Consider the following 27,249-nt stretch of genomic DNA (forward strand, 5'->3'; position numbering starts at 1 on the left):
AGCCAGGACCTCGGTTTAACGTCTCATCCGAAAGACAGCATCTCCTACAGCACAGTGTCCCCGTCACTGCACTAGGGCATTGGGGATTATTTGAGCAGAGGGAAGATTGCCCCCTCCTGGCCCACCAACACCACTTCCAGCAGCAACTCAGTATTCCTTGGTGGTCTCCCATCCAAGTACTAACCAAGCCCACACCTGCTTAGGTTCAGCCATTCAGCAGGAGCAGAGCGCATGGAGGTATGGCTGCTGGCAATGAAATTTTTATACCAATGCAATACCAATGAAATCTTTTTAAAGCAAAGTTTTAGTAAGAGTGGCCTGGGATGACAGGGGGTGAGGGAATGGGAGAGGATGTGTGGAAGTAATAATCTGATATGTCTTTGTTTAAATGCTAGAAGTATACAAAAAAATACATTTTCGAACTTGAGGTTGCTATGAATTGTGGGGGCTATGACATAGTTGAGATTACGGAGACATGACTTGAGGAGGAGGATGGGGATGAATACAATATAGAGGGATACAAACTCATAAGGATAGATCCAGTAAGAGAGGTAGAGGTGTAGCTGTAAAAGAATATCTTAATGTGCAAGAAATTGACCAACTCATGCCTAGTGAGGATATTTGGATTAAGATCATAGGGGAACATGAAAAGGGCCTTACGACAGACCTGTGTTAACCGGCTGCCTGTTCCATTCTCTGTTTTCGTTGTGCCTACGCCTTTAACAGAATTCCACTCAGGAGCATGCATACAACAGCGCGGAAAACATAAACAGGGAATTTCAGGACTAGCAGGAGACTTTGTGGAGATCAGCTGATAAATGGAACTTCAGTTGCACACTGCAATCAGGACTTTCCTAAATTTAATATGCAGCAAATCCAGTGTCGGTATGGTACTTTGGATACCCTTGGTATTACACAACTGTATAGTGAAAACTGAAGGCACACTGCAATTGACCATAGTACTGGAACTAACCAACACTAGGCAACATTCTCCAAGACCGAGCATCAAAGGAGGCGACTTAAATACACGAGCCAACAAGAAGCAAGTGACAACAAACGTAATTGATTTTAGAACAAGCAGAGATTAATCCTTTCCTGCCCTCTGGTGGCAAGGATGGATTTTGACACCATAGTATATATTTTCAGCTTCCTAAGCACAGTGAAACATGTCAATGAATAAACGAATACATTATAAGCACACACACATACTCATATACACTCTTATAAACCTTTGGCAATACAGGAGTTTGTTTTGAGACTGAGTTCACTGACAGACTGATAGAGAGACAGTAATATGTTGCAGCATTGACATTAATTGCTTGTCCTGTTTGTTGTTCTCTCTTGCGGCCCCAGAGCAGTTAGTGTTGACCCCTCTTAGCCAGGACTCTGGGCATGGCGAGGACCCCACCATGGGGGCAAGGATGCACTCCCACCTCACAGACAGCTTTGAGAAAAGTGAGTCTCCATGCAGGCTGGTGCCCCCTGTTGCTCGATCTGACAGTTGCATGCTGCCCTTAATTTCTGCTGCATGTGCTGTTTTTTTGCATGGGAAAGAAGGAACTACACACACATACTTCCTTCAGATACCCACACACATACTATCACTCATTCACATTCCCTCATATACTTCTAATCACAGTCTCTCTCTGATTCACACACACACACACACACACACACACACACACACACGCACAAACATACAAACAGCTTTTGAGGGGAATGCTGCATGGTGGTACAGGTTTAATTTATCTTTAAATCAAGCTATTCTGTAGTGTCAGATGAGCCAGCTGCATATTACAAAGCCGCTTGTCCTATTGTCCTGGCAGTTTTTGTGGCTTCTAACGGAATAAATGAAAATTTGTCTCCTTCTACAGCATTGGACCTACAGATAGTAAATATTAAGTGATACAAACAAAGAGAGTAAAAGAAAGGCAAACAGCTGCCATTTGACCAAACCTACTTCAACTCAGTTCCGTTAGAATTGCCCAAACATATGGAGGATGAACAGCCTGAAAATGAATTTGAGGTAGACGCTCACAGTATTACTTTTAGAGGATTTGACCACTGTTACACCAATGAGAAGTCCTGCACCAAAATGTAATAAGAGGAGTCATCGCTGGTCAAATTTAAGCTAACATCATTAAAGCCATTGCAAGATTACTATCCAATGAGCTGACAGGCTAGAAAGAATATTCATGTACTGAAGACCTGAAAACCCCTCTTAACTTGTCATTCAATGAAATTCATGACATCATAATCATAATCATCATGACAGCATAATCCCTTTACTGAAATATGTGAGCAACAAAAGAAGTGTATTACAGCCTTGGAGGATAGGTCAGCAGAAGCTGAGAGGTATAAAAGATGGTGGGGGCTCAGTTTGTGTGGCATGCTGTAGGATGACAACAAAACTGTGGTGTTTAGTTAGTTTGGTGTTTAATGTTTAATGTGCTCAGCTAATTTGCTTGCCTCATTTTCCAACTGATTAAAAGAAACAGCTACCTGGTTACAGGCATTTATAATATATAAGCACACATCAGATTGGTTTGTATGGCCAGCGATTTGCTCTGTTAAGAAACAAACAAAAGCAGCTTTCCTCATCTACTTGGATGTTACCAGAATTCACTTCATGGTAAGTTATTAAGCTGCTTGTGCATCAGCGTGCATCTTTTTTCATGAACAAAGCCCCATGCTTCATAATCTGAGGATGTGGCTGGACTCACGTTAGAAATGTGTTTCCTTGATTGATTATTTTGTGGCACCCTTGATACAAATCAAACTGATTAGGTAGAATGAATGTAACACTGGACCGTGTGTACCGTAGTTTTAATTGTATCCGACTGGATTAAGTTATGAATGTAATTGAAATGGCTATTGACAACTGACACGTCAAAGCCGTTTGGTGTAAAATTTCATAGTGCCAGGCTTTTCTGAATGAATGAGCAAAATATGAAAACATTTATGGTGACTCTCCCCTACTCTAACATGCTGACAATGCTTTTGATCTGTTTTTATGTTTCGTGACTATGTTGTATTTTTGTGTTAGCACCTTGGACCATTAGGAACGACATTTCGTTCTCGTATACTATGTATGTGGAAATGACAAATAAACAAACTTGAACTTGAACTTGATGTCTCTTAAGAATGGTCGTGCTGATCTTGTCCTGGAAAGAAGTTAACACCTGCTTTTCCCAGACACTAAAAAACAGATGCAATCACTTTTGCCACAATGGCCAGCAGGCATGATAAATAAAGTCATATGCATAAATTACATATGCATTAACCCAAACATGCAAATTTGTAATTTCTCTCATTTTATCAGGGCAGATGTTCAGAGGGCTTTTTGAGAGGGCTTCATATTTCCAACAGCATATGGTTAATGTTGGACTTGGAGTTGATCATAATGAGCTACTTGATGACAACCCCCTGATATTATTTTTAGATATTATTTCTATATTTTTTATATTATTATGATATTGTTTTTTAAAAAGCATTTGATATGGTGAGTCATAATGTATCTTTCAGACCCTTAATTTTTACAAATTTGGAGAAATTCAATAAAGACCCTTTACAAAGGAGGCAATAGCTCTATCAAGCTGTTCCATGGAACTTCAAGATTCAGAGGCATTCATTATGGCTGAGTATATATATTAATTGTATACATACCCTGATTTTTGTCCAGAAATATAAAGTTGCGACTAGACCCATAGATTGACACATAAATTGTGTCTGTGTTTTGGATAAACTATTTATCAATAAACTCATTATAAAAATCCTGAAGAGAAGAGTTACTCCAGCCACTCTCATTCAGGGGTCTTTTGGATATAATATTAATTGGCATATTGTTTGGACCCTTATAAATACCATCCACAGATGTTATATGTGGAAGTGCGATTTCAAGACGTAGGCCTACTCCAGGAGTGGAGGATAAATGCAGCGTTTGTGATATGAATAGAGAGTCGATTTAACATTTATTTTGTAACTGCCTGTACACAACTATGTTCAGGTCTGATTTTAAATATGATATTGTTGAAGGTTGAAAAAAAAAATGGATCCAGTGATGTATGAATATATACTCCTTAATGTAGACTCCTGCTTTTTGCTTAATTTATTAATTCTGTTAGCAAACTCTTTCCTAAAATGAGATTTTCAAAACAAACTCCTAAATACAGGGCCTTTGTGATAGATTTAAATAATTATTTCACCTCACTGCAGGGTACAAAAACCAATAAGTCTGAAAACTGTTTAATTTACTATATGTACAGTTTTCTGTGATACGTATTTACATAATCCTCTGGTATTTATTTTTATGGTGTGCTTTTACCCTCTGGCAAATTTATTGCCAATGTTTCTTCATGTGTTCATGTTAAAAAAAATTTTTTTTTCTGCAATAAAAAATAATAACTGCCGCCATGGGGCATACAGACGACCCTTCCTCGTTTTTCAATTATATCTGATGGCGGTAGTAAACAACCAAACATTTGAGACCATTTGAAATGCTTTTGGGGAAAGAAAAAACATCACCGATATCTATTGGGTGCTGATAAAACAGCCAATCACCAGCATTGGCTTAGCAACACCTAGTAGATATCAGTGGCGATGTTTTCCCGGAAGCATTTGACATAAAGATAAAAGATCGCCTATCCGTCGTATATCGGCGGTTATACTTATTACGTTTTAAAAAAATGTGAAATTCCGTTCAGGCCTAATTGGAACTTGTAACATTCGGTTCACCACAGAAGCGGATTGGTCTCGACTGCGCCGGCTGGTGGAGAGAGCACACACACCTGGGTTGCGATAGCTAATAAGCCCAGGTGCTTAAAGGTGTGCTGCTCTCCGCAGCTCACACCGAGAGCGCGTTTATGATTTTAATTTCGTTTTGGAGTTTGTGCAAGGAAGATAGAAAAAGAAAGTAATCCTCAGCTGGGTTGTTGGAGGAGCTGGAACCGACTGGGAAGGCGGGCGCACGGGAAAGTGGTCGCGCCGTTTTACTTTCATTTGTCTTTGTTATTTTAGCTTGTTGTTTTAGTTTATTGTTTTTGCCTGGAACCCGTGAGGGGGAAGGGTGAAAATGGCGGTTTATTTTATTTCATGTTTGTGTGGGTGCGTTCTCTCTCCCCATGCGGCAATCAACGGTGTCCCCGGCACTGCCTCTTCTCCCTCCAAGTGGTGTCACGCTGTCGTGTGACAGAACAGGACCAGTAGCCTACCTCTTTTTAATGTTGTTTGTCTGTATTAACTTTAGTGTGATCTTTCTTGCCTTGTACATGTAAATATTTTGGCAGTTCGTGAACATGGTTCCGTTCTTAAGAGAGTTTTATCCAAAGGCTGTCTATGAATATTAATGAGAGGGGAACTTTTTTGTTGACTGCCAAATACTCTGGGGAAGACAGAAATAATTTGAAATAATAACTAAACCATGAATAAGTGCTGACTTTCAGCTTTAATTCTATGGTATTTACATCCATATATAGTAATAATAATAAGAATAATAATAACTATTTGTATAGCACCTTTAATGCAGACTGCAGCTCAAAGTGCTTAACAGGAAAAATAAAAACAAAAGGCAAAAACAGGGAAAAGCACAGCAATCATAATCAGTTATAAGGGTTTAAAACATAGAAGAATAAAACTGTGTATTGAAATGGAAACATGAAAATAATCCATGTAGGAATTACAGCATTTAGCCCCACAATTTTAGGGGACCAAAAGTAAATGGACAAATTAACATTTAATCCATCATATTTAGTACTTGGTTGTATATCTGTTGCATTCGATTACTACCTGAAGTCTGTGACATAAAGACATCACCAGATGGTGTATATCTTCCCTGTTGATGCTCTGCCAGGCCTGTAGCAATCTTCAGTTCCTGCTTGTTTCAAGGGATTTTTTCCTTCAGTCATGTCTTCAGCAAGTGAAATACATTTCAGTAAGCAAAGCACAAGCATTTTCTGACTGAGGTCAATGAACGCACTTTAAAAAAAAAAAAATACTACTTTTGACTTGTGGGTCCTGAATGCTGGTGGCCTAAATATTGTACATTAAGGACAAGCATGGACAAAACTTTGCTTAAAGATGGACTTCTGGCTTTAGTATTTTGCCATAATGCACTGAGCTGTGGAGTAGTTTCTGAGGAACTACTCACATAAAGACCAAAGAAAAATACATGCTCTCTTCCAAAGTACAGGAGGTCAACTGCTGCTTATTATCACACTGTGATTGCTCAGAAGTGATTCAGTGGGGGAAACTTCATGTTCAGTTCAACTGACTAACTTGTAGGTGTCTAATCGACCAGCGGGGGTCACTGGTGCGCGATGATAGATGGAGCAACTTTATTTTTCCTGAAGGAACTTCAATCAGTGTCAGAAATAAAATATGCAATACACATAAAATAAAGTGGACAACAGAGTTCAGAGTTCTACAAAATTACATGCATGCATTACAATTTCAACAAGTAAAATATCTATGTTGATTGTTGATAGACTGCATAAGTCACAGTAGCAAAAATGGAAACTGGGAGCTTAAGGAGTTCTGGGTTCACCTGTTGGTGGCCTGATAACACTCCTGTGATGGGAACAGACCTGCATCAAATACAAATACATATTTGTATTTGTATTTGAAAATGTAGTTAAATGCATATTTGAAGTATTTTCAAATACATTTACACTTTGTATTTGATTTATTTAAATTATTTTAATGGAAAACCAAATAATATTTCCCAAATTGTATTTAAAAAAATACATTCCTTTAAATAAATACTTGCAAATGTTTAAAATACATTTTGTAATTTAAAGTTACAATCTCAAAGATTTCCGTTTCGTTCTCTTTGGCGGTACCAATGGCGAAAAGCAGTAATTTCAGGTGTGTTTTTGGACCTCACTTCCCAGAGATCCAACAGTGTCACCTGTGTGACGTCAGTCAGTTGGCACCTGGGCCACGCGAACTGTAACAGTTACTATTTACTGAATAAAAAATGGTTGTTATAAAAGTAACGTTATGTACATACTCGTTCATTGTCTAACATTAGGCTAACTTAAGCTGTCTTTACACTGCTGAGCCGGGTTAAAATGCTGTAGCAGACCTGGGGTAGAATTAGTGATGATCAATTTTCACAAACGTTCTTTATCCACCTTTTGCCCGGTATGAACATCTTTACACTGCAGAGAGGAATTCGCGGGATTCACTGTGGCTCGTGCAATTATGTATCTGGTGAATGATTGTTGCGTGATATTTTTGAAACAACTGCCTTGCAATATGTTACCCTTGGTGTTTCTGGTTTTGCTAGCTAAACTGTTCGAGGATAAAGCTGAGCTGGGTGTTAAATTAGCAATCAGAACAAGAAGAATAAAACAAAAACAAAGAAGACTTCATCAAAAAAGGGCATCCGGGCTGAAAGAACATATGAGGAAGCGTAATAAAATAATAACAACGCTCCATACTGCCGTATTCTTTTATTTAGTTTTCTCCGGCTTGACATCTTTACACAGAAATCAGACCCGGCTCTGCTCCACCTATACTTGGGCTTTATTCCGATCATTAAACTTGATGGCAATGTAAATAACGGTAACGTTAACGTAAGGCCAGTTCGGATCAATGATTTGCAACGAGACGAAGAGAATGTTGCAGAGAAAATTGCAGCAGTGTGAACTGGTTAGTTGCAGAGCGTCTGAAGCCGTTGCCTGGGGTCTCAAAAGACCCACCTTGTCAAATCGCCTTGTCAAAGTGCAGTTTTAGAACGTTTACAATCAGACATCTTGGAATTTTGCAAGTTGTATCCAGTCTCGTTGCGAATCATTGATCTGAACTGGCCCTTAGTTAGCTACACTGCAACGTTGCAACAAGGTAGAATATTTAATTCCAGAGACGGTTTGCGAGGTCGGTACCGGTCGGTAGCGTTAGCTAACGTTTTTTATAATTGTTAGCTGACATTAGATTGTGTTATTGTGTTATTTACATTAGCTAGCTGGCTAACGCAACGTTACCTGATATGAGAGATGGATACTGTGCGCAACGTTGTCTAAACTAATGTTGCCTTTCTTGACATGGTCCGGTAGCTAGCGTTAGCCGTGCAAATAGCTATGTAATTTAGTAACGTTACATTGTCATCAAATGTAATACGAAATCTACATCAACAAATAATATGACCTCTCATGTTACACAAAAACTTTTTAGGGTTCCATAACCCCCCCCCCCCCCTTTCTCTGTTATTGTAACGCTGGCAGACACTGGAAAAAACAGTACGCCGCACACACAAGTGAGTTGAAGAGCAAGCCTGTTGTGTTAGCTCCGCCTACCCTCTCTGGCGGACCAACCACTGATGGGTGATGAAAAACGTGTCACTAACTGTGAGCCGCTTGTGATTTTTTCCCGGGAATGTCGCCACAGACACCCAGTTCTTTCATCATAAATTATTATAATAATAATAATATAAATTAATATAATAATACGCTTAATCACCATTGTTTTACCTAATTTGGCGATAGTGACTTAACAGACATTTATTTTAATTAAAATCTTTGAGATTATTACTTTAAATACTCTTTAAATTTCTAAATAAGTATTTAAAAGTAATTAAAATACTTTAAATATGTGTTTGACCCAGGTCTGGATGGGAAACACAAAGTGATGTGTCAACGAACAGCAAGTTGGTCCAGAAGGGGTTGGAGCTACCTTAGTGTGGCCAATAGAGTTATAAACTATGTCAGAATGTGGGAATGAGGGCAACCTCTGTGGATGCCTCACCTACAGGATAATCTCTGTACATTAGATTAGAGCAGGTAATCTGTGTGTGTGTGTGTGTGTGTGTGTGTGTGGGTGGGTGGGTGAGGGGGGGGGGCTTGCACAGAGAGACACACACGGCAAGATAATCTATGTGTGTGAGATTAGCAGTGCAGGTAAAGTGCACAACACACACCGAGAGGATCACTGCTTTGCTCTCTGTGGTCGACAATGAGAAAGACGCCGCGATAATAGCACCCATAGGTCGCTTCTTCAACAGAAACTGCACAACACCCTTGGTGACGGGGCCAACTGGTTATTCAGACGGGAGCATTATGTCACTCTGGAGGTGGAGGCGAACCCGGCGGAGCTCAATAGGTACCTGTGTGAAGGGGAAGGGCCCGGCTGCAGGATAGTGTAATAGAGAGTAGGGTACTATAGAGTAATGTTGTATAGTATAGCGTATGCTGTGCATACTGTAGTGTCATGAAGTACAGAGTAATGTAGTTTATGGCAGTGTTGTATAAAGTAGTGTATAGCACAGTGTTATGTTAGTGTAATATGGTGATGTATAGAGGAGTGTAGTATAATGTGTAATATATAATAGCACATGTGTGGTGTAATGTGATGAAGTATAAAGGAATATAATGTGTAGTAGTGTAGTGGAATGTGAAGTGTAGCATTGTGTACTGTTGTATAGAGTAGAGTAGTACAGTTTTGTGTAGTTCAGATTACTGTAATGTGGTGGAGAATTAGGCTAGTGCAATGTACTGTAATGTGGTATAGTTCAGATTAGTGTAATGTAATGTGGTGTTGTAGTGAACAGTGAAGCATAGAGTTTTGTAGTACAGAGCAGTTGAATGCATTATAGAATAGGGGAAATGTCTTACTTCCTGATTTACAAATGCAGGTGGATAGGGAGTGAGGATGGAGCTGAATACAAATACCATATTCAGCAGCACTCGAATAATGCTTTCTCTCTGAATGTTTTCTCCTAGAATTTGGCCAGTGTTATTCTGATTTGGATATTTTTTCCCTTCTCTTTGATGTGATTTGCTCAGCACCAAGGTTCTCAATTAAACACACACATACACACACCTGAAAAGAGGCAGTGAGTGATAGTTTCCCTTAACACTAGATAGGCCAGGGCAACACCATCAAGCTTAAAATTTGTTAGCTGTAAATGCTATATCCTCCTCCTTCCATGACTTTCCTACATATTTGGGCTTAAAATAACTGCCTTTTTAAAATTTGGAAAATAAAGAAGTAAATCGACTCAGTAGAGAAATACAGGCAGTTTGTGTCGATTTCTTCACAAACAACATGTCCCTGTCTGCTCCAGCATGCTGTTCAGCAACTGAATGACTGCCACTTTCAATATAATTTCCAGAATTAAGTGCTATCTGAAATAATTTCACACATATAATCACTCTAAATTCATTCACTGGAATCATGTGATGAACTTGATAAAGCCTTTAGGGTGGGGATGAATAATTGTGGATGCTGTAGTTATAAAAATGCTAGACTTAGAACTCTGCGGAGATAACGCCACTGGCATATTTTCAGGTTTTCACCTAAACTGACTTTAAATGAACTGAACAGAGCAGCTATATGACAACTGTGAAATGTAACTAGTTTGCGTGCGGTCCCAGAAAACCACCAAGCTGTGCATTCTCTGTGGAATTGATAAGAGGAGAGTGATGGTGCATAGGTTATGTAAAAGCGCACTCCAAGGATAAGGGAGGGAGAGATGTGCTGCATTTGATTTGACCAAAGAAATTACTTTTTAAAAAATATTGCACTTTGTATTTCTTTAACTACTCTTCCCATTTTATGTTTTGTAATGCACAGTTTAGCGCTTCTCTCAGTGTTCCTGTAGTATGCCTACATACATTTTCCCTTAGCCTATATAACAAAACTGCTATAATTTAGATATACAAATGTTCAAATTGATTCAGTTGTGTCCTTTATTTCAAGAAAATAATTTTGAAATATATGGCTTTGTAATCTTTATGAAATTATGAAATTAGGTTGTTGCTGGTGCAGACATTAGCGTGATGGTAATAAAAAAGGTTGTTGGCTAATGACACAGCTAGCACTGGCTCATGTGGCTCTAAAATATCTGACCTGCCCCCCAACGAATGTTTCCTACATACAGTAGTTCATAACGAAGATGAGAAACTATTTTTATAATTATAAAAACATTTTTTTCAGTTTATATTCAGTTCAGAGTTAGGATGAGTAACTGGTTTTGATTAATAAAAACATTTGCCGATATTTGATACTAGATTTGACTTTGTTTACCTCAGTGTTACAAAAGCCTGTTACGGCTATATAAGATATAGGTTATTTTTTGTTAAATACAGCTTTAAAAAGCAAATGACCTTTTGTTAAACTGGATTATTATTGATGTCATTGTAAAACCATGATTTTAATGCATTAATATCTCAACAATAGCAGTGCCAGTGATAATAATGGTACAAATCTGGGATTTTTGGCATTTTATACAACTTTGGGTTAAACACTGCATATTTCCAGTTTTAGCCACTTCTGTTTTTTTTATCCGAATACAAATCCAAATCCAAATAATTTTGTTGGGTGAACAAATACGAATACAAATATAAATAGTGGCATCTCCCTCCACCCCTAATAGGGAATATCTCTTGTTTTTACCGCTATTACCTATCTCTACCATGGGCACATTGCACGGCTCTCTGCTTTCCTTGTTGACTCCTCTTCTTTTACTGACAGGCTGAGCACAGTAACTGTCTGTAATAGGATTGGCTGATTATTCAGCCAATCACAGTAGCAGCAGCATAAATATTATGAGTGGATAAGCAGGCTGCCAAGTGGGTGGAGTTTATCACATTGTGCTTTTGACTTTTGATAATATAATTTCAGTTCAGTGCAAGTGTGGTCTCTTTACTGAGAGAAGCCAGTGACATAATGTGGTCTTCTTACTGGGGGAACCCTGCGACAGAGCTGCCTGCAGCGCAGGAGTGTGGTCACTTTACACAGGAATTGTATTCTATTAATAGCCCACCCCGACAGCTGCATGCATTCTTCTGGCTGCAGGATACAGATCCTCTTTTCATACGCTTCCATTTGACAGCTTTGGTGACAGGAACAGGTGAGGCCAGGTATATTATAAATCATGTTCACAGGTGTTGAACTGTTCTTTTTTAACCAAATGATGGAGCAGCGACTTAACACTAAAGAGTGAATGGTCTTGTCCTGTAAAAATTGCATGATAAAGATGTGTGAGGATGATTTTTTCCTGAGAATTTGGCATTTTGCACACACGTGACGATGATCTTGCCCGGAGGATATGATGTGCTACTCATGTGTGGGGACAGCAGGTATATGAGAGAGGCTACATAACTCCTCATTTTAGTTATCTGCATATCAAAACTACAATAAAATATGTTTAAATGGTGTTCAGAGGGAGAAAAGTTTAGGAAATCAATTTTTCATGTCACTTAGATTAGGTAAAGAATAAATATGGGTATTATGTTCAACAAAATTGTTAGCTAGTTAGTCTACCCAGCAATGCTTGGACAGTTCTGCCCCATTATGACACCACCGCTCATTCACTGACAGCAGATGAGTCTTCTCTCATTTACGCTGAGAACAATAACATTATGCACTAATATTTTCCTTATTAGTTTTATTATTAATATAACCCTAAACTGCATACTGGAGTCCAAGTTGTTGACATCTGGATGAGATAAGAAATCCTTGTCTCCAAAAGCGGTCATTATAGCTGGTGGTAACTCAGCAGGAGGGATACTGACAAGTGTCATTGTTAGCTAGCGTTAATGTTAATAAATATGGCCCCATTATATGTAAAATTTATCATCAACTATGCTGTCAGATTCATATTGGTGAAAATGGCGTCAAATATGGGATTTTTACTCAATGATAGGAGAATGAAAGAGGCACCTGGCAATCTTGACTATGGAGCACCATTAACATGCGACTAGCATACTTCGGGAGAAGCCAGTCCCTATTTACAGCACATCACTAAAATGTATTTTCCTAGCTTGTAGCTACCATAGCTACCATAGTTAGCATAGTGGCTGGTTGTGGCTATCTTTGTTAAAATTCATATTACTCACAATGAAATTGAGTGTCTTTCAAAAGGTTAGCGCTATTCTCTAATGAGGACATACTGTAATGTAAGTGTTCATAGGTGGCTCAGTCATGTGTTATGTTTGATGCACCAATTTACCGTGAAGCTAGAACATCAGAAACATTTTTTCTGATGGTGGAATATCAATTTATTGTAATCTTTTCGTACATAATGTGGGGTATTAGTAACTACATGGGCTATACTTGTCACTTATGGAATGGGAAATACTCATTCAAATTTACTGTGTGCTGATATGTGCTAGATGAACGTAAAATTTCCCTTGGAGCAATCATAAATTGTCACATTTATAAAATGTCATCCGATCCCCATGCAACAAAAGATTACATACTGTAGAGTACAGAAAAACATACAAGAGTGAATAATTACATATTTAGGTTTGTGTACCACAGTGTGTTACAATGTGTTTGCATTGTTTTGCATTATTATCATTATTTATGTGTTATCAATGTTTCATCATAAACCATCATAAGGGGCAAATCTATATGCTTTATAATGGTCAAAAACCAATTTTGGATAGGTTTCTCGAGCCCAGATATCATAAACCCCTATACTAATAATAAAATTCCCACTTGAAAATAATGCAAAATTTAGTTTCATGACTGTTGATTTGTAGCAAAATATATGATCATGTTATGAATTACAGCAATACACAATTTAAACATTTTGGGACATGACGGGACACCAGGGTATACTGTTTACTTTTTGTTTCATCTGTCTTTAGTATATCACCCCATGATTTTCCATCTAGTCTAATCTAATTTGATTATATGTAAGTATTTCAAATGGTACAAGTGTCTTGCTTCATTTAAGCCATTTTCCATTCTCTATGTGATGCTCATATTTGGAGTTATAAAGCCTTAAATTGAACACCCCCAAAAATAAATCTTTAAATTTATAAATAAATACATAAATGTACCTGATCCTCAAATGAATGCAGTTGATTCCCAAATAAATATAGCTGATGCACAATTAAATGCAACAGATCCACAAATAAATGTACCTGGTTCACATTTGTGCATTGGTCCCAGTAAAAGTCCCTTCCACCCCTCCGCCATGTAAAACGTTTTAGATCCGCCACTGATTAGGGGCCAAACATTTTCCTCTGTGCTGAGGGTCCTTTCAGTCAACATTGCATGCTCTGACTGATTCTCTAACAGCACGTGTGCCTGTGGCTCTAACTACTCATACACCTGCAGCTCTAACTCAAAGTACTTCCCTTCATAACTTTTAGAAATAACTGATGTAAAGAATGTTTCAAATGCACCACTCTTCCGTGTGACACAGTAGTCACGGAAGTTCCGCAATTGATTTTTGTTTTGAGCAAAATCTTAAATTGTAGTTATTGCTAGATAATCATTCCGGTGTAATACGTGCTCTTCGTTTAAATGTTTCATTCTTTACAAATAAAATGCATAACAGAGTATTCAAAAGTGTATTCCATGTTAACCATATTACTTGTACGCAGTGCATTAAATTAAACAAACAACTGTGGGAAACTGTGGAAAGTAATCCGATGATAGATGATTTCTGCCCTCATAACTAATTCAAAACTGCAAACCGACCTGTGAATTAGGCCGACAAAGGGAGAAAGGCGCCTGTCCCTTTAAAGTCGAAGGCGCGTTCTCCTCGGGGAATATCGTAGGGAAGACGCGAGTCAGGGGGTTTGCTGTCTGCCGGAGCCTGGGCAATTACTGCCGTCGCTGCCGTACGCGAGACACTGGCTGGATACTGCAATAGACGACGGCCTAATGACTGGATAGGGACTGGAGTCAACAGCGAATACGAGTGTCCGTCCCGGCTGACAGAAGAAGAGAGGTAGGCAAAGAGACGAGTGACTTGTTTGTTAAATCAGTCCTCGCTCATGTGCGTTTTCCCAGCTGTGTAAACTTCCATTACTTCCAGTGCTGTTTTCTGTCGGTCTTCCATTATTCATCGTGGGATATTACAGAAAATGTTCCTGGGGTGGCTGCATAGGTAGGTTATAATGTGTATAAAATCACGTAGCTGTTACTGCGTCTGATAAAATAAAGTGAAGCCTTGTTTTATTTACGTATCGCGTGATTTTTGAGGGGTGATGCTCATAATACAGACGCCTGTTGTGTGGAGGCGCTTCAAAAGCTCAAAATTAAATTAACAAGTACACTAACGCTCAACAAAGCGTGGCTCACGCGCAGTGTTTGTCCTGCTTTTGTGCCTCGATCAGCAGCTTCTTTACATGGGGTCCCCGGGGACGTCGGGCGCTGTAGTGTTGGTGATGGAGTCGGCTCGTGTTTAATGAAAAGGGGTGTTTGGGAAATGTCACCGAGCGCCACCAAGCTCACGCGCTTAGCATCTTCACTAATGTACTACAGAAAAAAGCGTGCGCCCCTCCGCTCGCTTCGGACACAGGCGTGCTCGCGCGCAATCTGAAACGGCACATTTTAATTCTCGCTTGGATTGTCTCCTTTCCTCACCATAGTGCCAGCTTGTTCATCCGCTGGGTACCGTAAGGCAGAAGATGAAATGTCGGGAACCACGTCGCAGGCGGACCCGATAGATGCTGCAGCTCGGACAGTCCTGCTTAACCAGTGTCAGACAACGAAGTTCTGTGACAATCATGTCAGGTAAGCGTCTATTTAAAATGTGATATTCAGTCTGATACACAATATGCATGTTTAAAACCTTTAATTTACACCGATGTCTTTCTTGACAAGAGAGGTGATCAAAGTAATATATTTAATATATTTATTGACATATAAATTGTTGGAATTATTATTTTTACTTTAGTATCAGACTTGTTTATTTAAAAGAATTAAAGGAGGGAAAAATAAAGTAGGGTTATTTTGCAGTTCCAAAGATCTTGGATTTAATTTCTTTCATTCCAGATTTTGGTAATTCCACATGAGCCTGCTTGGTTACTGTTTGGGACACTGGCAAAGGCGTTTAGTGGTTTTTGAAAACAGAAATGACTGAACTTTAGCTGTTGTGAGGGTTTGCCTCATATATGCAAACCGCCCCTAACATCTACAATGGCAAACTATTTTTTATAATTCTCTTAGTTATACCAAAGTAATACTGTTTAATATTGGATTTTAATTATTTACGGCAGCAAAACTTAAGTACAGCAGACAGTCCACCTTCTTTATGCTTTTTCCATTTTATTCAGACAGGGAAAGCAGAGAGGATTACAAATAAAAATGGGATCACAGTACAGACGGTGACAGGGAATCGAAAACCTAGGCTGCGCTGGAGTGGGTTTCGTGTATGGGTTAAGAGTTGGCTGCCCTACAGTCTGCACCACACAGTCTACCCAATGGTTTCAGTTTTTACCACTATTACAGTGAAACTGCTGTCTACTCTGTTATACTTTTAGCATTAATGCAATAATACTAATTAATTAAGGCAGTTCTTTTAAGATTGGGCGCAAATAAGAAAGGTATTCTTCGTTAAAAGACACTGATTATTTCTGTCTCCATTATTGACCAGTAAGAGGACATGAATAACTGAAATAAAAACATATTGTCTGGTGTTGAGTGGACAGAGACCTGACTTCAGGGGATTCAGTGTGGGATGTTTATGCCTGATGCTATGTAAACCCTGTACATTGTGTAAAACATGTAAAATGTTAAAACGTTGCAAAAAAGTTGCAAAACGGCATTGCAGACTTTAATAATAAAATTATTATTTATTCTTCAAACCCATTTGATGTTTATATAAGATTAGTCATGTTAAAATGTGTAAAGTAGTTTGTAAAGCAGAGAAAAAAACAAAAAACAAACAAATCAGTATATGAATTTTTATTTCAGTCCATTCATTTATTAGTTACTTAAATCACGTGATGAAAGTCACACTGTGTTTTACGGTGATGGAATTCTCTGAAGGCAACAACACTTTACTGTGAGCCATTTTATTGTAAGTAAATTACAATGTTAGATGGAGCGACTTAATTTTGAAGGCAAGTCAGTGAACTGTATTTTATGGGATGTTCTCCATTTTGTGAACAAAGGAGCAGTGCCTCCAGCTAAGGCTGTGACAATCAGCTGTCATGCCGCTGGTCATGTAAAGCCGTACGGTTAAATTTCCATCACTGCAGTGATGGGCTTTTTAAGCATCTTTTTTTTTCCTTTGGCTTCATAAAAATATTGCCTGTTAAAAAAACAGTCAAATGTATTTTCAATTATGCAATTAATAACGAATGTAATGACATATGCTTCAGTCAACGCATATTCTAAAATGTGCTCTCTCTTCGCGCTGACACTTCACCGCCTTCTTGACAGGAGCTGTACTCGACGCTTTGATCTTAGCTGACTGGGTGGTACTATGGAAATAGTGACAGTACTAAACCATAGCTACTGCTTTTAAAACTGAAAGTTGTTTATTGATCTTTTTATGGTGATACAAAGACCAATAATTTTGATTATTTAAAAGAAAGACTAATATATACAGATTCAGCAAACAGCCTTTTTGTTTTTGTTGTACAGTAATCAAAACTCTGAGATTCTTAGGTGAATTTATTTAGATATTATGTTGGCATAATAACCATTCTTGATTTTATTATTAGGAACAACAAATGAAGAATTATATGTTCATTGTATAATGACCATCAGAGTGTATATTCAGTGCTGTTGGAAAGGTAGTTGCACCACTGTAAATAATAACCAACTGAATTCATTGAAACTTTATGTGCTTTCAAAAAACAATTTCAAACATTTAAATAAAAATAAAGAATTTGGATTATTTGCAAAAATGGGAGTTAAGTCATAATTGGCAATTGCTCAGCACTATCGACAAGATTCCCTGTGCTTTCAACATCCTGTATTACCGCTACTGGATCATTCTTACTTCATATGCTAGGCTTACTAATTGCAATTTCCTGCGCACAATTAAGCATGCTTAAGCATGCTTTTGTTTGATCTGTTCTTTCTAAACTTTTTAGTTATATTCTATTGTCACTGTAGCGACTACGCTGTGCAGCCACTTTATAGGTCCTGTCTTTCACACTGGCCTTTGACTCCAAAAATCTTTTTTTTATATATATTTTTTATATTTCCAAGCATTCAGTCTATGTGAAAGTAAAGACTATGTGAAAGTGACAAAAGTAACAAGAACAATAACGATTATGGGATCAAATTACACTCAATTGAATTAAATAGCAAATTGATTATTTAACAAATGATTTGATAAATTCAACCACAAATGCATGTTTAAGTATTAATCAAGGGACACCTTCCTGTAAAAATTTGTAAGTTTGTACCAGAATGCTGACTAAGGTAGTAGTAACTAAAGAACCACATGATATTATGATCTATGTGATATTAACAACATTGCTGCTTTATGACAAATTAGTTTGAATTAAGTTTACATGGCAACTTTGTACAGTTTGCGAGTGTGGCTAATATACACCATTCACAATAGATTCGTTAACCCAGCCCTGTACCCAGCTACAGTTTCCAAGCTTGTAAGTAATGTGCTTGGAATTTTTAGTTGATTGGCTTTTCGTGGACAGACTATGGTACAAGTGCACACATTAAGAAATGCATTTGTTATAATGCTTAATTAAATAAAGTATCAAGTGTTGAACCATCAGCTTTCCAAGCCTCTTCTGAAATCTGGACTTGGTTCTTATAATGTATTCGTTTTTTTCCTTACATTTTTTTTATTCTTTGTTCCATTTCAGTGACATTTTAAAATATTGTTGTGTATTTGTTGTGTTCTCAGGGCTCCATTGTAAAAGAGAGCTTTGCTCTCGGTTGCCTGTTTAAAGAAAAAAATTATCTATCTATCTATCTATCTATCTATCTATCTATCTATCTATCTATCTATCTATCTATCTATCTATCTATCTATCTATCTATCTATCTATCTATCTATCTATCTATCTATCTATCTATCTATCTATCTATCTATCTATCTATCTATCTATCTATCTATCTATCTATCTATCTATCTATCTATCTATCTATCTGTCCATCTGTCCATTGTAAATGATACACCATTGGCCCATCCATCCATCCATCTATCTGTGGTAAATGACACACCATTGGACAATTGCTCATTGCTCATTGAGTAAGACCTCAAAACCGAAGGGTTTCTCAGTGAGGCTGTGTGAAGTGATAGTAAACAAAAATCTGAATCTAGCTGAATTATGATCATTTATTAATGAGAATAATATGTTCATGGGATATATGACATAATATGGGAATAATGTATGTATAGTAAATACAGCACAGGGCTCCCCAACCCTGTTCCTGGATTTTTACCATTCTGTGGAGTTTTCTCTCCAACTCTAACAAAGTGCACCTTACTCAAGAGCTAAAGATCTTGTTTAGCTGCTAGTTAGTATAATCAAGCAAGCCAAATTAGGGGTGCAGTGTAGTATGTATAGCAATAGATAATAGGTATATGTTACATTACATTACAGGCATTTAACAGACACTCTTATCCAGAGCAACTTACACAACTTTTTTTACATCGCATTTTACATTGTATCCATTTATACAGCTGGATATATATACTGAAGCAATGCAGGTTAAGTACCTTGCTCAAGGGTACAACGGCAGTGTCCTACCCAGGAATCAAACCTATGACCTTTTCGGTTACGAGCCCAGTTCCTTACCCACTGTGCTACACTGCCGCCCCAGTGTTGATCGTACTTAGGCCCTGGTATAAGGCTGCAAGAATGTTTGGAAAAAATAGCTTGCCACAAACTAACATTAACCAATGTGAACTCTTTGCCAATTCTAGCCACAGTGAAGCTTGCTTGTTTTGGAGTTGCTGTATAGTTCCTTTCAGCATAAAACATTTATAGGATGATACCTGAAATGGTTGCAAAGTGTGTTTTTGACTTTCACTCAGATACTTGCAACATTTTCAATATTCCTGAGATGAATGAAGTGAGAAAGTTCACTTTATGGTTTATAAAGTTGTCGATTGCACTTTAATAATAAATGATAATAGTAATTAAAATGATAAAATTATAAAAATAGTGTCAGTGAAGTTTTGTTCTCTTCTTTAATTTAACCTGTATTTTTTTGAAAATTGATACATGCATGATAAATTTGTACTTGGAGTATACAGATGGTTCACTTTGTTGGGTTCCATAAGTCAGCTTCTCTTGTTTGGGAGCAAGAAAGGAGAATCGATCTGCTTATGCTGCCAGAAGATTTGATTGTGTCCTAAAAGGATCTATTTTAGTTCCAGTAATACCATTAAGGCTGGAATTGTGACTGTGCTCAAAGTGTGGTTGGACAGGTTGTTTCGCAGTGTGATCCTGATTGGACAGGATGAAAAAGGTCTTGCCCATCAGACCATTAGCCATGTTTTCCCCTGGCTCTCTGTCGCATATTATAGTTTTCTCTACAGCTCCAGGAAATCTATTAGGGGCAAAGGTATTATTGATTCAGAGCTGAGATTAAAGTAACTATTTCAATTACGAAGCAAAAAAAGTCCCCCCCCCCCATATAACATAAATTATTAACAACCTACAATCTTACTGCTTGGTCTCATACCTTTTCATTCCCCATTTTTTGCCTCCCAGTTTCAAATGGCAGTAAAATCTGTGGGACCATCTCATCATACCGTAACATCTTCACCAGTTTGGAAGAATGCAGACAAAAGTGCATTCTCTAGCATCTAGCGAGAAACTGACTACAGTGAAACTGCGACTGCGGTCTAAAAGAAGGTCCAAAATCTCCCATAGGTGTTCAAACGGGTTGACATCTGGTGACTGTGAAGGCCATAGCGTATGATGCACATCATTTTCATACTCATCAAACCATTCAGTGACCCCTCGTGCCCTGTGGATGGGGGCATTGTCTTCCTGGAAGAGACCACTTTCATCAGGATAGAAATGTTTTATCATAGGATAAATTGTTCACTCAGAATAACTTCGTATTGATTTGCAGTAACAAGTGAACCCAAACCATGCCAGGAAAATGTCCCCCAGAGCATAATAGAACCACCGGACCCCCTCACTGTAGGGGTCAAACATTCAGACCTGTACCCTTGTCGAGAATGTGGTGAAGGATGACTCATCTGACCATATAACTTTTTTCCACATCTCAGTAGACCAGTGTCTGTAGCTTTTGCACCACTGAACTCTTAAATGTGCATTCATCTTTATAATGAAGGGTTTATGCACTGCGACCCCTCAAAGTCACTTAGATCTTTTCCTCTTACTGTCTTGATCCAAAATCAAGGTCAACTGGGCCTGTTTAGAATTTTTATACATGCCACAGAGCATGACAGGATGTTAAATGTATCAAGCAGTACACCTGTATGGAATCTGCATTTGTTACGTGTGTACTGATTTACTCAGGTTTTCCCTTCAATTTGTAACCTGTTTGTGTGTATATATATATATATATATATATATATGAATGCATATAGAGATCTTGTTTGTGTTTCTGTATATGTACACACACTAGAAAGGCTGTACATGGAAGTACATAGACATACATATTCATACATAAGCATACTCACACACTGTTATTTCAGTAAATTACAGTTTCAGTGTTTGTAAAATCCTGAGATGGCATTAATGTGGTTTATTTTCAGCCTTTTAAATCTATACTGCTGGTTGACAGGCTGATGAGGTCAGTCAGTCCAGGATCCCAAGGCACTGGGCTAACTGGAATCTTTGAACAGAGATGGTCCTGAGTGTGTAAATATAGACACATCCCCCCCCCCCACTTTTTATACTTGGGCTCTCTTCCTTTCAAGGCAACAGGGCGTTGTTTTTTTGCACTTTTTGAATTTGCTGACAACAAATATCAATGTAGAGTCTGGATACTCTGTGTACCATAGAGTGTGTGTGAGTTGGCGTGTAAGAATGTGTGTCTGTTGGTTGTTCTGTTTCACCTCGGTCAGTGAGAATTAAATGCCTTTAACAGCTATGTATGCTTTTGGGAGCAATTAAGGCTTTAAGGAAAAACAGCATAACTGGGGGTATTCTAGAACTAGCACTGGGAACCACAGTATTATGCTAAGGATTAATTAGAACAAACTAAGTCAGCACAAATTCATATTTATGAGCAGTTGAAGAGAATAATTACTGTGAGTGCAGCGATATCTACCTGTTTCATGCTGGTTCACAACACACTAAACACTTATCAGCCGCTGTATTGGGTACACCTATCTAGTAGCGGGTAGGACCCACTTTTGCCTCCAGTACAGGCTTTGAGTTCTCTGAGGCATGGATTCCACAAGGTGCTGGAAATAATTTGTTTGGGATTTTGATCCATGTTGACTCAGTAGAATTATGCAGTTCTGCCGATGTTTTGGCCACACATTTTGATCTGTGGATACAGCTTGTGCAGACTTCTTTTGGTTGACAAATTTGCGTGGTCCCTCCATTTTCTGAAAAGGAAGTGGAAAAATACTTTTCCCGTTGCCCGTTTTGATCACGTTTCCACGTCTTTGAAATGGCCCGTTAATATTTGGACTATTTTGTTTGGACGGTGTGTCCTAACCAAGGTTATTATTAATAACAAAAGCTGAAACTAAAACGTACAAATAAATGAAAAAACCACATGAAAAATATAGCTGCAAGCAGTGATTTGATGGTTTTGCAATTTTATGTTATCATACATTGTGTTGTCATTGAGAGGTTGGACAGAGCATGCATAGCAGGTAATTCTGGGTGTTTTTATAGTTTAAGACAGATTATACTATCGGCTATAATCTGCCTGATGTACAATAGTATTTAATGAGGCCCTGAAATCATTAACAAAAATGTGAATGAAATTGTTGTTAGCTTAAAATAGAATGGAAGAAATACTGCATATGGGAATTGGATTTCATCCAGTCTCAAGACTGAAAAAGATCTACGCAATGCCATCTAGTGTTGTGTCGTTTGCAAACGATTCATTCAAAAGAACAAATCGTTTGGGTGAACGAACTGAACTGAATCACTTCCTGAAACAATCCGTTCATTTCTCAGTCAGTTCAGTTGAGCTCTCAGTCAGTTGCGAGCAAACGTGAACTGGTCATTCACTGACCGACTATCAGTTCAGTGATTTGTTCACTGAACGTAGTTATCCAACTAAATTCTCAGCTCACTGGCTTATCCTTCACGAACGACCGTTCTCAGTTCACTAGTTAGTTAGCTGAACTGAACGTTCGGCTGTGTTTCAGTTCAGTGAGTGGGACTACGCAGTCAGAGCTCCGGTCAAGCACTGAATGATTCGGTGAATGAATCTTTTGAATGAATCTTTTTAATAAACTGATTCTAATGATTCAGTACACTGAAAAGAACTGCTTTGCCCATCACTAATGCCATCTGGATGACCAGTCAGGGCAAAGATGCGCATTTGCGACCAAATTTGCATATGGTGGCTACTTAAGCAACATCCCAGCCCATAATCGTTTAGTGGAGTTTCTACTGTATTTAGTAAAATGAATGCCTATGGCAAACAAGTTATGTAATAAGCCAAGCCCACATTCATAAATCATGACCAAATGTCTGTTTTGAGACAGTACATGGATCAAGAGTTTTCAATTTCATGAAAATCTGTTGGTCCATTACTGAGAAACAGTTTTCAGCCAATTTGTATCATGCAATCTGTTTTATTGTACGATCAGAAACATGTCTGTTTTGTGAAAATCTAATGAAAACTGATGGCGATATGGTCATTTTTGTTTGAGGCCACGGCCGATCTCAGAGTCATTGTTTCATAGGTGTTATGGTTCTGCAAATTGGTGCAGAAACAAAAAAAAGCCTTTGTGAAAAACTGTTTTTGCATAATATGTAAAGTTGCACAAAGTCCAATATGGTGGACTTTAAATTGAAAGGTGCAGTGTTGTACAGGTTACTCAAGAGATTATTAGTTAAAAGTTTTGTATGAATTGGACAAAGGGTGTGGGAGTTATTGCATTTGAAATGGGATGAAATGTTTTTTTAATTATAGCGCCACTATGTGGGCTATTGGAGAAATATTTTTATGTTGGTGGTATGCTCCGTAATTACAGTGCTGCTGACTAAAAGAAAGCTGCATATTTTATCTAGTGAAAGAGAGGAGGGGGGATGGGGATGGACACTCCCTCTTCTCCTGACCTGTGCATACTTAATTAATGATCAAAGAGGATCCAGGGGGTACTGATTTCTCCCCTATATAATTATTGGTTCAGGCCAGTCTACAATACATCATATATTTTAAGTGGAAATATTAACGCAACACAAGTTAGCTAGTTTTTGCTATCTACAACAGTGTGTTTCAGTAAGACAGTGATTACAGTACAGTAACTTATCTAGGTAACTTTCTGAAGCTGTTAGATATGTGGACTACTTTCTACATAATGTTAGTTAATATAAGCTTCTTGGAAACATTTTAACATGATCACTCCTTGAACTCCCTATAACATTATCTTTTGTGTTATGATTAAAAGCAAAGGGAAGATATTATATAATTCTAATTAATGTTAGCTAGTTAGCTAAATATCTTGCTTACTCATTTTAACAAACGTCACTTGAACTGCTGAATATTACAGTTGCAACATTAGATTATACACTCACATACCTGGTTTTGCCAGGTAATTGACAAGTAGCCTTCACCTTTCAAAGCTTGTCAATCACTCTAGCTACTGCTATAAAATGATAAATAACTAGACACAGTCTAACTAGCTAACTTCACATTCGTATACGATGTATTAATCTGGATGTTGTCATTAACATAAGTCAGTCTCTCCAGTTTTTTGCGATTCGGAATTTTCGGAATTCAACACATCAACAAAATTCCGCATTTTTCCCGATGCGAAAAAATGCGGCAGCTTGTTGCGGCAGTTTGTTGAATGTGCAAAGCAGTGGACTTTTTTGGCACAAACGACACACCATAAATTTTGTAAGTAATGTTACATTTTGATATCATCTGCAGACAGCTTCATTAACTGTGTTTTTTAAAATTAAATTAGAGGCCTAAAACTGTCCATATTATTGTCCTGGTTTGTTAGCATTTTTTATTGAAGGTTTTCTCAAATGTAGCCCACCTAGCTAAAGTTAAAAGTTGTTGGGCCAATCATTTTAACTACCATCAATGAGGGCAAAGTCAGAGAGGTTGGGTTCACTTTGTCTTGACTTTTGTGTTCTGACTTTCTGAGGCGCTTGGTTTGTTCTCTGGCTATGTGTGGTGCGTGCTTTTTTTTTTTTTGTGGGATACCTTGTGACATGATAATGAGCTGAAATGTGATTGATAATGCTCTTGTGTTTTTAATCCTCAGTTGTGTGACTGTGGATATTGTCCCCTTATGTTTGTTCCTCAGCACAGCGAAGTATGGGGTCCTGACATTCCTGCCACGCTTCCTGTATGAGCAGATTCGCCGTGCGGCCAACGCCTTCTTCCTGTTCATCGCACTGATGCAGGTTCGTTCATAAAGTACTAGACGTAGCAGAGTGTGCTACTGGTAAATTGTATGCTGCCAATGACTATTATAGTATATAGTAGGCCAGCTAGTGTGTTTTTATTACACTCCTTCATGATATCTCTTAAGCATCTGCTTACACTATAATACACATAATAGCACTAAAGATACACAGTGAAAGACAAACATGTAGCTACACAACGCAGAATACACTACATTTCCAAAAGTATGTGGACACTCCTTGTAATTGGTGGTTTCAGCTATTTCAGCCACACCCATTGCTAACAGGTACATAAAGTTAAGCAGACAGCCATGCAATCTTCATGGATAACCATTGGCAGTAGAATGGGTTGTACTGAAGAGTTTGTGACTTTCAACGTGGCTCTGTCGCCCTGCTAGAGCTGCCCAGTTAACTGTAAGTGCTGTTATTGTGAAGTGGAAATGTACAGGAGCCACCACAGCTCAGCCGTAAAAAGTGGTAGGCCACACAGCTCTCAGAACAGGACCGCCGTGTAGCACATTAAAATCGTATGCTCTCTGTTGCAACACTTACTACAGAGTTTCAAACTGCCACTGGAAACAACATCAGCACAAGACCTGTTCATCAAGAGCTTCATGAAATGGGTTTTCATGGTTGAGTAGCCGTACACAAGCCTAAGATCACCATGTGCAATGCCAAGCATCAGTTTGAGTGGAGTAAAGCACCATCAACATTGGGCTCAGGACGGAGTGTAGCACAGTGGGTAAGGAACTGGGCTTGTAACCGAAAGGTCGCAGGTTCGATTCCCGGGTAGGACACTTCCGTTGTACCCTTGAGCAAAGTACTTAACCGAAATTGCTTCAGTATATATCCAGTAAATGGATACAATGTAAAATGATATGTAAAAGTTGTGTAAGTCGCTCTGGATAAGAGCGTCTGCTAAATGCCTGTAATGTAATGTAATGTAATGTAATGGCTCTGGAGCTGTGGAAACATGTTCTCTGGAGTGATGAGTCACGCTTCACTATTTGCCAGTCTGACAGACAAATCTGGGTTTCGTGGAATGCATAATGCCAACGGTAAAGTTTGGTGGAGGAGGACTAATGGGGCTACTTTTCATGGTTTTGGCTGGGCCCCTTAGTTCCAGTGAAGGGAAATCTTAATGCTACATCATACAATGACATTTTAGAGAATTGTGCACTTCAAACTTTGTGGCAACAGTTTGGGGAAGGCCATTTCTTGTTTCAGCATGACAGTGCCCCCATGCACAAAGCAAGGTCCATAAACATATGGTTTGCTGAGTTGTGGGGAAGAACTTGACTGGCTTGCACTGAGCCCTGACCTCTACCCCATCCAATGCCTTGGGGATGAATTGGAATGCTGACTGCGAGCCAGGCCTTACGCCCAACATCAGTACCCGACCTCACTAATGCTCTTGTGGCTGAATGAAAGCGAATCCCTCCAGCCGTGTTCCAAAATCTACTGGACAGCCTTCCAAGAAGAGTGTAGGCTGTCACAGCAGCAAAGGGGGTCCAGCTCCATATTAATGCCCATGGTTTTGGAATGAGATGTTCAACAAGTACATATGGGTGTGAAGTTCAGGTGTCCACATACCTTTGGAAATGTAGTGTAGATAGCTCACAAAAAACAGTGTTCTGTATTTGTCTGAAGGAAATGAGAACTAGAAAGAGAACTACTGAGGGGTCTCCAGGGAGGTCTTTGGTATGTTGGAAATAAAATTTTTTTAAATAGCTTGTTGTTGATAGACTATTGGTTAACCAATTGATTGGATTTTTTCAAATCAGACCTGACCTTTGTAAATGTATTTACCTCAATTTAACATCATCTTTGTCTTTTGACGAGGTTTCCGGTAAGTGGGTAGTTGCGGCATCTTAGAAAACCGTGTCTTCCTGGCCCCAAAATGTCATACCTTTTGGTTTAAATAGGCCATACAATTGTGGCTTTATTAAAAGGAGATTATTTGGTAGGGGAGGAATTTAAATTCAGGGACTGAAAAGTTAATAAAGAGAAGTAGACCGATATACACATTATTAGAATCGCTTCT

The 27,249-nt window shown here is 38.4% G+C and overlaps 1 protein-coding gene across 6 annotated transcripts in view; it reads left to right on the forward strand.

Moving 5' to 3' along the window:
• Positions 1-27,249, forward strand: part of atp8a2 (ATPase phospholipid transporting 8A2) — a 73,269-nt gene that overhangs the window by 5,623 nt on the left and 40,397 nt on the right. For 2 of the 6 annotated variants that reach the window (XM_035415805.1, XM_035415806.1), the window contains exons 2-4: positions 1,354-1,455; positions 15,330-15,474; positions 25,106-25,205. In XM_035415805.1, coding sequence (XP_035271696.1) covers positions 1,354-1,455; positions 15,330-15,474; positions 25,106-25,205 — 347 coding nt within the window. Of the gene's footprint in view, positions 1-1,353; positions 1,456-14,509; positions 14,687-14,743; positions 14,846-15,329; positions 15,475-25,105; positions 25,206-27,249 lie in introns of those variants that run through there. The other 4 variants (XM_035415807.1, XM_035415809.1, XM_035415808.1 and 1 more) reach the window with 3 other exon arrangements.

Source organism: Anguilla anguilla, chromosome 4 (assembly GCF_013347855.1).
Source record: "Anguilla anguilla isolate fAngAng1 chromosome 4, fAngAng1.pri, whole genome shotgun sequence".
Taxonomy (NCBI): Eukaryota; Metazoa; Chordata; class Actinopteri; order Anguilliformes; family Anguillidae; genus Anguilla; species Anguilla anguilla.